Consider the following 14549-nt stretch of genomic DNA (forward strand, 5'->3'; position numbering starts at 1 on the left):
TGTGTTTGTAACTACTTACATCAAAATCAGAGAAAAAAAAAAGAAGGTTTCAAAGTTGAATTTGTATCTTACCGGTGTTGGACCAGTTGGCATAGGAGTTTGCTGGGGGCTGACTGGTAGAGGGAAGGGCACAAACTTTGAAGTGGATGAGGTCTTGACTTAATTGTTATTATTTCAATATTCAAGAGGTCAGCAAGCTGGACAAATGCCACCTTACCTGTAAAATAATCATCCTAGAATTGTAATCAAAAACGTTACAAAGATATAAAAACTTAAACTTAGGTCTATTTTAAATGAATCATCTAATGCAGGGGTCGGCAACCCTGGGCACGCGTGCCAGCTCACGCGAAGGGTTAACTCAGACCTTCCCAAAGTGTGGGGCCCGCCCCCTAGGGGGGGCGCAGAGCCATTGCAGGGGGGGGGGGGCATGAAGAGGGGGAAAAAAAAAACAACAACACTTGGACACTGCTAGCATGAGGCGCCCACAAACGCAAAGCAGGAGATGAAGCATCGCTGAATATGTTTCCAAACCAACTTCATTCTAAGCCAAAGACTAGAAAATATGGTGAAGCATGTCTTCCCTTTGGTTTCACCTGCACAAGTGCCGAGGTAGGTCTCCCCTGCAGAATTGGTTTTCCCTTCGTCAGGAGCACAGCTGGGCTCTTCAAATCACGGACAAACAGTATCCCACATTCTTGATTTTTAGTTCACAAACACTTGTTGTAATGACTAACTACTCCTGACATGTTGGAGATGTTTGCTCTTTATACAGTAAAGTTACAGCGGGATATAAATAATATCAGGCTGATCCTGCCAGGATTTGTTCCCCCAGTTCAAATCAGGGACAAACAGGATCTCACAGCTGTTTATGTTTTTAAACCTATTTTGCACAGAGAGGCGCACAGCTGACGTGAAAAAAGGCACATACCATAAACGTTGCGTGAAGAACTCTGTATTCCTCGTCCACAGGTAAACGGAAAAAAAGAGTTTAAAAAATTTTTTTTTTCGGTGATTCGAAACGCCGTTTACGTGTGAACGGAGCAGATGCGTTTTCAAAAATACCCGTGTAGGTCTGGACGTAGCGTAAAAGAGTTAGTAGTTTATTTTCTTACTACCTACAGATCACTAAATGTTTGAGGTGTGAAATAAACCGCAATTGAGCAAAATATGGGTGTGTGTGTGTGTGTGTGTGTGTGTGTGTGTGTGCGCACACTGTGAGGGGGGGCGCGAACATTTTTCTGTAAAACAAAGGGGGGCCCAGCGGAAAAAGTTTGGGAACCACTGGGTTAACTGATGGCACGACCATAGCTGGGCCCGGTGGGCCGATGGTGATTTTTCGTTTTTATGGGCCGATGCTTTTTTGTTTTTTTGTTCTTTTTGTAACGGCATGAACAATGAAAGGTGGTGGATTGGCCACATGCTGGCCGATGCGTAAAAATAACTCAGTTGTTTGGTGGTGGCTATGGCGGAGCTTCCACAGAGGCCAGCAGGTGGATGAGGGAAAGGTGAGGCAGGAGAAGGAGAGACCCGAGGCGGCCGCCGGTCCGAGTGTCAGGTGAACTGAACTTCAGGTAAGACGGTATGACCTGCAGTCTATCTGGGTCAGATATAAACCAAGTTTAGGTGGAGTTTATTTTCGTTATGCTGAATTTTTACAGTCAGTTACAATAACTCGTACAGCGTACTAGCTAGCATGACAGAGTTTCTATACAGCTGGGCGGGTGCTATGATGTTACTGATAGTGAATTTTATTTTATTCATAAAGGTTAGTTAGTAGAGTTGCCAACAGTCCCTTAAAAATGGAATGGTCCCTCGTTCATTGAAAATATTACGCATTTCATATTGAGCTGAGAAGGAACACAGTTTGTCCCGTACTTCAGCTACAATGGAAAAAGACTCAAAGCTGGAGTTATTCTGTGTGTTTACGCTGTCAGCGGTTTCTTCTTCTCTCATTCTCTCACCCTCCCTCTCCTGTTTCTACTTCAATCATGAAACTGATCCATGATCAGCTGATCGGCTTTTCTCTCTTGTTTGTTTATCACTTTGTGCCAGAAAGAGGAAACCAGCGGATGTCGCGCTAAACAACAGCAGCACTTTTAAACTTGATCAGCTGTTGTTAGAATTAATTTCATATTAATTTCTAGTATCAGCTGATGTTTGCTGGAGCCACAGCTGTAAAGCTGCTGGTCATGATATGGTTTGGTTATCTGGTGAGATGGAAACATGAAGATGAAACCAGGAGATGTCCTTACTGAATCATCAGAGCTGAACAGGTGATGGAGAAACAGGTTTACCTTTTAGGTGACATGAATGAGTTGAAGGGAAGTTATGAACTGTTTCTGAGAGACAAATAACACCAGGATCCTTTTCTAAGTAGCTGACAGCTGGTAACTGTGCAGGGGCGGATCTAGCAAAGTGTTGCCGGGGGGGGGGGAGAGAGGCATTAACAGGGAGAGGTGGGAACAAAGAAATACTTTTCTTTCTTATTCTCATTTCAGATGTCTCGCTTTTAATAAATAATTATCTGAATCTTACAACCAAAGTTTTTATCTGATATAAAATGTATAGAAATCATACCAATGAGACAGTACATCACTGTCACAACAGCGTTTGTTTTCATTCAAAGGCTTTATGGCTTTTCCTATAATACCTGGTGGGCTGGTCTCTAGTCAAAATGCCCGGGCTGATTTTTTTGTCCCAGTCCAGCCCTGGGCACGACACGCAGGGAATTAATTTGAGCAGGTGCATTTAAAAAAAAAAAAAAATGGCCGGGCCAGCGGTGTACATCACAAATTAGCTCGCATAGACACATTAGTTGTGCTGCTTCTTAATGATGGTATCTTAGCTAACAACCCCAACTACCAGATTCAACTTGTAATTGGCTAAAAATCACTTTGCCTACTGGTGAGAGGGACGTTGCTAGCTGGCAGTTTTTTCGAGCAATGTTGAAATTTCCACTTTCCAACACTTCAAATGCTTCAGGAGCTGTCTGCTCAGTGCAGCATCAGCACCACGGAAATCCGTAGACTCGAGACAGAATTCACAATGCGTTTTCGGGACTTGCAGGTGTATGGACCAATGTTTTCTTTTCTGATCAAACCAGAAAGCTTTAATGAGCAGCTGGGTTTGTCTTGCATTAACTGGCTGGACACAGAGGACATCGAAATGCAGCTGATTGAACTGAAAAGCTCGAGTCTGTGGGGGTCAAAGTTTGCAGAACTACAGACGCAGCTGGAATCCACAGCTGTGCGTGTTCATGGAGCTGCATGTTCACCTGCTGGACAAGTTTAAATGTCTTCAGAACATTGCAGAGGCCTTATTGACAGTATTTGGCTCTGCATATCAGTGTGAGCATATTTTCTCTGACATGAGTGTCCTCAGGTAGCCGTCTGAATGCTGGACACTCGGAGACCTGTGTCTCTGAGTGGGAGACCAGAGATCATATTAACATGTGTGTCTCTGTATTAACAAACATGCCATATTGGCCCAGTTTATTTTTCTTATCATTGTTGTGAGGAGACCATAAATAGCATTTGCATTTTCTGTTGTACAGTTCATTTGCTGTTATGGATAAAAAGTCTTTTTTTGTTTCAAAATAGCTGATAACTATTCGCTGACAGCTGCCAACATCTGTGAACAAATATAATTCTATAAAGTGGTTCTATATAGTCAGTGTTGGGGAGTAACGGAATACATGTACCGCCGTTACGTATTTAAAATACAAAATATGAGTAACTGTATTCCGTTACGGTTACCGTTTAAAAAGGTGGTATTCAGAATACAGTTACTTTGTTGAAATAAATGGATTACACTGCGGTACTTTCCTGTTTCATTTTGTCGCGGGTCAGGACTGTTTGGGTTTTGTTTGACAGCTACGTTCTGTTGTTCCAGGCGGCAGCGCTACGGTTGCCATGGTTACAGGGCGACGCTCTCTCTCCCTCTCTGCGACTGTGTGTTTCCTGGGTGAGAGAGCGCCTTTTCGTTGTTGTTGTTGTTGTTGTTGTGCTAAGCTAACAGGCAGAATGCTAAAAGCATAGCTCTAAAGAATGTAGCATCATGGGCAGTGTAGTCCGTGTTGCAGGGAGAATGCACTGCCATACACGTTATGGGTCTGTGAGCGCGAGGAGGGAGAGAGAAAAAGGGGAGTGGAAAGGTACGAGCTGTCATCGAGGAAAAACGGGAGCTGGAAGCATGTAAATATAATAATAACCACTGCAGCCAAGAAGAGTGCCTGACGAGCCCAGTTGTAAGTAAGCTATTAAGACTCGACTGTACACCGTGTTCGTGTTTTCCTCCGAAAACAATAAGTTCCGTTGGAGCAGCCTTTCAACGCCTCTCTCTGTCTCTCGCAAGAAAAGTTGACCCACACAACAAAGTAAAGCTATTTTTCGGCTACGAGCCGACAGGGACCCCGCCGTATTAGTCAGAGGTCCCTTTACTACAGCTCGGAGTCGCGGACCTTCAGTAATAGTAATAAATCACACAGCAATAGTACATTCACGTTGTTGTAAAAAGCATGATAATATATTAAGTAATCCAAAGTATTCAGAATACGTTACTGTCATTGAGTAACGTAACGGAATACGTTACAGAATACATTTTGGGGCATGTATTCTGTATTCTGTAATGGAATACATTTTAAAAGTAACCTTCCCAACACTGTATATAGTGTGTAACTGTTAATATAGAGCGTTATTACATTTATTGCTAATGCAATCATATGGCACATTGACTTCTGAGGAAATATTATATGGCACTCATGATCAGAAAGGTTGCCGACCCCTGACCTAATGTAACAACCTTCTGTTTGTTAAATGCAGGAATTGCAGTACGCACCGCAAAACTGTTTTCATTTTTCCTTCGAGTATATAGCAGCATTTTTGGAAATTTTTATCCCCTGTGCAAGACTGAAAAATGAAGACAAAATGCCAAAAACTGAAGTAACTAACTGCCACTTGAGGCTTGCTCTGTAAGCAAGACTCCCATGTGAAAATGCAAAGTTTTATAGTTTTAGAAAGGATGTCTAAAGCATAGCACAAAAATGGTTTTCACAGTGAGGAAGAAGAAAACAGAAACAGCAAATTCATGCTATTGCTCAAGTGCAAAGTCACACACACTGCGTGTTCATAAAGCAGAGGTTAAAAACCAAGAGTTGTGGTTTAAAAAAATAATAATAATAAAATAAAATAAAAACCTGCATAAGAGGCAGTAGTAAATAACTTGATAGAGACAAAATCATTAAAGGAATTCAGGGATAACAACCACACACAGGGAAATATGTATAACTGTAAAGATCAATTAGATTTTTTTTTTTACTTGTTGGGTTGTATAACATCAGATGTTGTGGTTGGTGGAAAAATAGAAATGCTCAATGATAATGCATTTTGACTTCCTTCATGTGGAAGATGAGTGTGAAGACACTGACTCAGCAGAGTATGCAGAGCTGAATGATACTGGACATCTGAACAATGCCTCAGCTTCAAGGATTAGACTGGACTGGTGACAATTTAATGGCCTTTAGGTAGATTTAGGGCATGCAGGCTGTACTCAGTTTACACATGAACACGCAAAACTGTGAGACAACCTGGTCACCTACGGCTCTAAGCAATTAAAATGCATGTACATTTAATCTTATTCATAACCTTACCCTTATTCCAAAGCAAATACAAAATGTTGAGATATTTGTGTAGAATAATAGAAGATGTAATGCAGTTCCATAGTTTATCTGTGACATGCAATCATATTCAGTCGTACAGAGCCAGTTTGGCCTTGAAATGTTGCTAAAATGTAAAGAAGGCAGCATTGCACAGCAGCTTTGTTCATTTGTGCTGAATATTACACTCTTCTCATAGCTTCTTAGCTGTGGATCTGGGAACAAACGAACTATTTTGCCAAGTTGCATAGTGACGCACCAGGAGTTTATTAAAAGCTAGACAGAAATTTTACACTTTGCAATGCCTACAACATTATTGACTTTGCCTACTTGCTTAAATTACAATTTCAGGGGCATTAACCACGAGTTTAATGTTTGTCTTTGTGTTTCTTACTCTTTAAAGGTCACAAATAGTTATTTCAAACTATAGATGACCTTTTAACATTTTTACATGCATACTTTCATCATGTCATTCTCATTATGCCTTTCTCTTCCAACACTGCTCTCTCCTCTTCCTCCTCATCTCCAACCTCATCTCCTTAAATTAAGTCAAAGCTCTAACACATGAAAATGTACATAAATATGCTCAGTTACTCTCCATATTGTCACAATTACTTGTCAGCTGACTAGACATGTGACATGCAGATTAAACAGCTGACAACAAACCGGCTAAAGAAAAATAAATCTCATCCCTTCCATCTTGGGTACTTATAAAGAACTTTACTAAACTCAACTTCCCTAAACGTGTTTTGGATTTAAGGTGTGTATGTTGGTTTGGATATCACTCACCAATGGCCCCTTGGTTCTTGTCATCAGAGACGCTCCATAGCAGCTCTCTGTGAGCATTACTAAGGTTGGGTTGGACCAGTCGGACCAGTTGGTTCCAGCTGGCCTGGGTCACCACTGGCTCGCCGCCCTCCTCCCTTTGCTCCTGTAGGACACCAAATGCTCGCACCATCTTGTGCCTCTTAGCTCTCACTAGCTGCCGTACCTCTTCCTGTTGGAAATGATCATTTTCTTCTTAAATGACATGGAATGTGCAAAGGAAATCTACTGTATTCACAAAAGATGTGACATAAATTTATAGAAAAATAAGTACGTTTAATAAATAATTCCAAGATCCAGGTGCTGCTGTGACAAAGGAACTTTCGGGATACATCTTATTTGATTGAATTGACAAATATTAATCAGATCTGCTTGCCACTTTATATAAGTTGATATAATCTTACATGGCATATAGAGTATTTTGCAAAACCCTTTGCACAGCTTCTCAGGAGGTATGGAAAGTCATTGACTAATCAGACGTTTGGCGGTCAATCCCTGGCTGCTTCAGTCTGCATGTCAAAATACCTTTAGTCAAGATACTGAACCCCAAGTTGTTCTCTGATGTATACATCAGAGTGGCAATGCTTGTGTGAATGTTGCGTGATTTTGTACAATTCTAACGATCCTAAAAGTCAATATTGGCTCCAACGTCCTTTATTCTTTACCACGGCCTGATATTTCCTAGGCAAGCTTCCTTGTAGCTTTCCTGAAGTAGTCTTCATAAACAGTTCTCCAGGCTTCTTGGAGGAAATTCCATTTTATTAATGTTGAGGTCCTGGTTCTAGGGAGGCCAATCCATGACTGCTTGTGTTCCACCATGTGTTTTTCTAAAAATGCATGCTTTTATTGCATTGTCAGTGTTTTCGGGATCATTGCCATACTGAAAAATTAAGCCATCACCAAATAAATGGCCTGCCAGATGGTATTGCAATCAAATCTGACAGTGCATTTTTATGTACATAGTTTCATCAATTTTGACAAGATTCCCAACACCACCGGCTGAAATGCTCAAACTAGGACAGAACCTTTACTGTGATTTACAGATGGCTATAGACACTTACTGTACCCCTCTGCCAACTTCCTCTGAACATACTGATTTAAATTAAAAATTTCATTTTGGATTTATGATACCATAAGACCTGTCCCACTGATTTTCCGTTCAGTTTTTGTGGACTGTGGTATAGCTTAGCCTTTTCTCCTGGTTTCCCTCTCTTAAGAATGACTTCTTTATAGCTACGCTTCCACTGAGACTATTTGTAATAAGGCTTCAGTGAACAGTAGATAAATCAAATGCAGGTCCAGATACATCTCTCAAGTCCTGTGTCAAGTGTGTGTGGTTTTTTTTAATGCGGAGTGGCTCAAAACTTTTGCACAGTATGGTATTTTTTAAAGAAATTATAAAAATATAGAGAACCTGCACGGGAAACGGTCACATGGCTGTACCTTCAAGTATTTTTTATAGTTGTTGTATACGACAGCCAGGAAGACGGACATGAAGATGTAAGTGTTGATAAGGATGTACACAATGAAGAAGACTGCGAAGAAGAAGTTGGCGTTGTATGCTGGCATCCTGACAATAACAAGCAGAAAAAAAGAAGTCAGGCTAAGATACAAAGACAAATAGATACTAATAGAAAGATACTAGATACTAGAAGAAGAAAAACGGTTAGTGTTCACTTCCTTCTTCTTTTCTGTAAAGCTCAGAGAGTTCCCTCTCAAACCAAGAGGTCAGCGCCAGAAAGAAACACAAGAGTTTGTGTGGTTTGAAGTGCTATCTAAATAATAACACTACTTTTACTTCACAAACAGTTTCAAAATACATTATGTCAAATACACTAATTAAAAATCTGAGAATTAGGATTATAACTGAGTTTGGCTGAATTGTGTTATTCATGTCGTCTCCTTGCTGTTCAGACATCACGCCTTATTGATCATATAAACAATTCCAGTATTCAAGGAATACATGCACAACATTGAATGCAACACAAATTACATTCAGTGGGTTTCATCTGAACAAAAATTTTAACAGAAATGAGAAAATCTGCTAATTTTTTTTAATCAACTGTCCTTTTTCAAATATTAATAGTTGGTTCATCTCGCCCTATGACGGCTGGGATGGAATAGTTGGTTCAACGAGATAAGCACTATTAACAACAGTGCTGTTTCTTTCTTTCAGTCAGAGCCACTGAATGATGTATAAGATGATGTGAAGATGTCCAATTTAGATTAAAAAGACAGATCTGGATAAAAATGTGACATTTATGCCAGTTTTATATGTACAGTATGTGAGATAAAGTGCATCTTAATTGCTCTCCAAATATTTAATCATCTATCATTAATCTGTGAATCTATTTTCATCCATGTTTCATAGTCATCTTTGTCTACTTGATTTTGTTGATTGTTTGACAAAATGCACATAAAACTAAAGTGGAATGAACCAACACTACATTCCATTTTGCAATCACACGCAAAATCTGACTTCCACGTATTTTCACAAACTGAATCATCTCAAAGTAAATACTATATAAAGTAACGTCATGCAAACACAATCAGGGATTTAACGTACTTTAGAAAAAGGCATGCTTCATGAAGACTGAAATAATTGTAAATTGCTTGATCTCAAAGAACACAAATTGAGATTTACAATACAAACTTACATGACGTCAGGGCTATTGGCCGTGGTGACGAGGACGTACAAGTCAAACATGATTTCCAGGTAGCTGGTGAAATATGGTGTTCCATTTATGTTCGTCAAACCTCTAGAGAGAGAGAGAGAAAAAATACATACACTTAAAAACTATTGCTAAAACTCAAAAAAGTCCTCTACTTTTTCACTAAAAACAAAACAAAGCAAAAAAACAGAACACATGGCCTCAGTAGAGCCTTTGGGAAAATGTTGACCATTGTCTAACTGCGCCAGGTGGTGTGGCTCTTTGACTGACCAGGAGAACATGTTTGTAAATGTTGCATAAGCTTAAAATCTTTGCTTATTTATATGGATGACATAGCTGGGTGTTTGCACAATTGCCTGTGCAAGCTCATGTTATAAATTACAATTTCACTGGTTGCATCACGCAAGATTTTATTACATAGAGAAAGAAAGAAATCCAGGTAATATATTTGGATTGGATCTCAGATCTTTACATGTATTCAGCTTGTTACAAAATGTCAGAGAATGACCCAGCAAGTCTGTCAAATCTGTTGTCTGTATGCTGCTTACTATTGTCCCTTTTACTCTCATTATTCCAGGCTTCTCACTACACTGCCTGAAAGCTATCATCTGTTACCTACCTGCCCATTATTCGTGTAGAGCGCTTTAGCTTTTGCAGGAAGTGTTTTCAAGTTGCATGGGTCTCAAAGACTCCCAAGTTATATGCAATGTAAATACAGCCTTTTAAAAGATAATAAACAGGCCAAAAAGATGTCACATATATGGAATGAAATAACTTGAATGATTCTAACTGAAAACAAGTTTAAAGAGAATTTGAAAACTGTCAAGAGCCAACCTCAGAATACAAAGGTACAGCTTTCTCACCGTTTGCCCAGCAACTTCAGCGCCATGAGGGCGAAGATGAGGATACTGAACATGAAGAGCAGGAAGACGTAGAAAATCTGAGGCAGAGCATTACGGATGCTCCTGAATGCTCTGCGGAGCTGAACACAAAGGAGCACACAGTGACACAGTTTTACATGCAAAAGCTCTTCCCTTATACACTTATCAACAATGTTTTCAAGTACCATTGGCTCGTGAAGTCAAACATTTACATGTTTAACAACATTATGTCTGCCTCAAACACTCCACAAATTCCTAACAGAGAAAAACTAAACATGATCCATTGATCAAACGGCAGAAAATTCATGACAGACAAAACACCACTTTGAGAGCCTTGATCACGTGAACACAAACAAATGCTGAAACTCTGACCAGATGTGAAAACATTTTCAAGTATGACTTAAACTGAATTTAGGACCAAAGCTTTCTACATGTCTGCAAACCACGAGTCACTTGGATTTCTGGGCAATTTGTCATTTACAACATACATGCATAAAACTTCTGTATGAGCCTAATCACCTCCAGGGCTGAGACTGGGAAAAAAACATGCCAAAAAATGTAGTGGTTAGTACTGTTGACACAGCAAGATGGTTCTTGGTTCTACCACTACTATGTTAGGTTAACTGGTGATTCTACACTGGCCATGGATGTGAGATAGATAGTGTTTGAAGTACATCGAATAAAATATGCCTATCGAGCGGACAAGCATAGCAGCTGTAATGGTCCACTTGTGAAAATAGATTTGTTGGAGATTTTGTTTGACAACAAATCTGACTGCTGCACTGCCGGACAGGACAGGCAAAAAATAAAATAAATAAGTTAATTGTATAAATAATAGAAGTTAGTTTAATAAGACCTAAAAATTCGTTAAATAGAGCCATCTTGTGATGTCTCTGGAATATTTCTTACAGCCAAATCATTAATAATCCCCACAAACACATTATATTTGGTGTCGAAAAACACTGAGCTAATGAAGACGTCATATTTTGAGAATGAACTCCTAACGGGGATGATTTCTTCTTTAACATGTATTCTGATATATGTTATTTCTCTTAGTTTTCTTAGTAATTTCTCCTAATCTTCACTGTAGTACACAAAGTTTCTGAGTTTAACCCTAGGAATGTAATCATAGAAAGAAGACACCGAGACAGTCTATAGTAGAGCCATGAAAAATGTAACCAATGACCTACATTTGACTACAGTGCTTATCCTCACTTTACTTTTAGTGCTTCAAGCCTTCCCATATCAGTTCAGCAGAGCTAGTTCTCTCTAAAGGTGGTGCTCATTACAACTGAAATGGATCATCCTCTGGAGAGGATTTAATGAGGAAAAAAACGGAAAAAAATTGAAATGTTCATGGTAATGAAGCTTTCATTACTGACTGTGGATTGTTTAAACATTCAGCCATTACCTGCCGTCCCTCTGTGACGTTGACCAGTAGAAGCGGCCGCAGGACTCTGGACCAGCGAACACCATAATAATTTGCAGCTTTCAATGCTCCATAAATGATCATATCAACCAAAGTGAGCTAGTCAATGCACAAAAGAACAAAGTCATTTAATGGTAAATGGTAAACAGACTGGTTCTTATATAGTGCTTTTCTACTCTGAGCAATCAAAGCGCTTTATACAACTTGCCTCGTTCACCCAGTCGCACAAGCACTTTTTTCTATGCAAGTGCTTCTAACATTCACACACATTGAAAGAATACCAGCTTCAATGCTAGTATTTACTATCTATTTGCATTTCAAAGAGTCAGATGCAGTTCAAGATGCATATGTCAATACTTAAAGTGTTTCCATGACCAAACTAGCTAGATAAGAATAAACAGGATTATTCTAAAATGAAATTATTTGAGCAGTAGTAGAAGGACAGTCTTCTTTGAAATGAAAATGATTTCATATATAATACAAACAAAATAACAACTTATTCCAAATATTCCAGAAAATAAAAAGTTGTGCAAGAAAATTTGTGACTGAGAGCCTCAGAATCACTGAGTCACAAGGAAGCTTTACTACTTTGGTAGTGCTGAGAAAGCAACATCTTAGGCTAAAGGTTGTTTCACAACAAGAGGAAAGCCTTCTCAGCACATCCTGTCTCTGCAGCTCAGCACACGTTAACAGTTTCAGCTTTCAGACCCTAAACCAGGAAGTCCTCTGGGTGCACACTGCACACTCACCAACTGACAGGAATGTATAACCTCTTCCTAAGTACTTAGTCAAAAACATCTTTACAATGACTTGTTCTGGTTCTGTCTGAGTTAGAGGAGCCTTCTTCCAAAATCTTCCAATTAAAAATACATATATACTAATAATGTGTATAAACCCCTCCCACAATAATAATGCAGATTGGCACTCCTACCGTGAGGATGACAATGATGCAGATATTTTTGGGATCTTTCCAGAACTTGTCACGGAGAATCACCTTGGCATAGTGAATGACTCGAATGGTGAAGATGAGCAGACAGAGTATCTCCACCAGCATGGTGGCCTGAAAAACAACATAACACAACACATGACCATACTTCTGATAATAATTTAACTTCTTGGACTTCACAGTAGCTAGTCTATTTCACTGATCTCAGCTGCACTACTGTAATTGCTGTATAGACCATCATACTGTACAATACAATAATTATAGTTTTCCAACTGTTTATTAATACTTGCAATTGTATATCTACAACCTGTATAGTTTTCATATTTTTAAACATATGCATAACCTGTTCATAGCCTGCGCATACTTATAGTATATTCATAACATTCCTTCATACCTTGTACATGTAACATACTATAATAGATCCAAATTCTGTATTATATATTATTACTAAAGCACTTTCTGGATGGATGCAAACTGCATTTCGTTGCCATGTACTTGTGACATGTGCAATGACAATAAAGTTGAATTTTATTCTATTGTATTCTATTCTTCAGGACTGGTAAAATGTTGAATGGCCTGAAAATCTATTCAGTCTTTTTATAATAAAATGCTGAGGTGTAGACAGTAATTAGTATTTCTATTCATACAAGCCACAGAAGATTACATTAGAGTCAGTCAAAGTTAATGGTGTTATTAATTACTTTTACATTACCAGCTATTACTGAACTCCAATTTGGAATTTCAATGATTGCACATTTTACATATAGGTCAAGGGTCAAGTTCAAGGTCAAGTTCATTTATATAGCACATTTCCAAACCGTCCATACTGCACAAAGTGCATAACCATGTAAAATGCCACTGAAACAAATAAGATGTAAAACAATGATGCAGTAAAATATGGAAAAAATAAATAAAGTAAATCAATAAAAACAACTAAAACAACAACTAAGGCTGTTACAACCAAAATGTTTAGGTCAAAGTTTGTTAAAAGCCAGACGATAAAAATGTGTCTTCGGTAACGATTTAAACTGATCACGTGTTTGTGCAGATCTAATGCGGGATCTGCCACAGAGAAGGCTCAGTCGCCATGAGACTGATATAGAAAGACATAGAAAGACTGTAGCTACATCAAAATATAATATATACCCTAATACCACTATCTCCCAGTTTCATAAAAACTATAGCGGTGTGTAGTTGGTAACAAATTACTGCTGATAGAAAAGCAGCTTATTTTAAGTGATTAGAACATTATACTAGAACTAAACATCTTGAGCTGCTGCGTCTCAATCATTATCAAAGATCAGACATATGATAGTGTCTCCATAATAGACCTCATCCATCCAAGCGTATTGACTGTACTTGACTGTAACTCTTGTTGTGCTTTAGACACCTGTTGTGAGCTCGCCGTTCACTCTAGCCAGAACCAGCAGCAGTAAGGCTCACCAAGACTGGGGAGCAGACCAAGAAATACAATTGCCAGGTGCAGTCCAAAATGTTGGAGTTGAAGTCTGTCAAGCTCTGGGAGAAGTCTATTTATATAAAAATGGAAGAGGAATTATTGCTAATTCGCATTGTCAAGGAGTGAAGCCAAAAAAGGTGGCAGTAGATAAACCGTTACTCAAAAAGCCATCTCTAGACCCAGCAGTTTTAGCTAATTATAGGCCAATCTCAACCTTCCTTTCATATCAAAAATCCTTGAAAGAGTAGTTGTCAAACAGCTAACAGATCATCTGCAGAGGAATGGCTTATTTGAAGAGTTTCAGTCAGGTTTCAGAGCTCATCACAGCACAGAAACAGCTTTAGTGAAGGTTACAAATGATCTTCTTATGGCCTCTGACAGTGGACTCATCTCTGTGCTTGTCCTGCTAGACCTCAGTGCAGCGTTCGATACTGTCGACCATAATATCCTATTAGAGCGATTAGAGCACGCTGTAGGTATTACAGGTACTGCTCTGCATTGTTTTGTATCATATCTAACTAATAGACTTCACACATTTTAATGCTTTGCAGATAACACACAGCTTTATCCATCCATGATACCAGATCTCACACACCAATTAGTTAAACTGCAGGAATGTCTTACTCCCGGAAAAGCCTTCAGCTAATCCAAAATGCTGCAGCAAGAGTCCTGACAGGGACTAGA

At 39.1% G+C, this 14549-nt stretch overlaps 1 protein-coding gene across 2 annotated transcripts in view; it reads right to left on the bottom strand.

The window, feature by feature from the left end:
* The window catches only part of tpcn3 (two pore segment channel 3), a 31485-nt gene that overhangs the window by 13188 nt on the left and 3748 nt on the right, over positions 1–14549 (bottom strand). For both annotated transcript variants that reach the window (XM_085458204.1, XM_085458203.1), the window contains exons 4-10: positions 12392–12520; positions 11443–11559; positions 10014–10132; positions 9136–9237; positions 7922–8048; positions 6443–6650; positions 73–217 (exon numbers count right to left, since the gene is read on the bottom strand). In XM_085458204.1, the coding sequence (XP_085314330.1) occupies positions 73–217; positions 6443–6650; positions 7922–8048; positions 9136–9237; positions 10014–10132; positions 11443–11559; positions 12392–12520 (947 nt within the window). The remainder of the gene's footprint in view (positions 1–72; positions 218–6442; positions 6651–7921; positions 8049–9135; positions 9238–10013; positions 10133–11442; positions 11560–12391; positions 12521–14549) is intronic.

This window comes from Copadichromis virginalis, linkage group LG6 (assembly GCF_057382275.1).
Source record: "Copadichromis virginalis isolate Kocher_CV1m ecotype Utaka linkage group LG6, C_Virginalis_male_GT1.1, whole genome shotgun sequence".
Taxonomy (NCBI): domain Eukaryota; kingdom Metazoa; phylum Chordata; class Actinopteri; order Cichliformes; family Cichlidae; genus Copadichromis; species Copadichromis virginalis.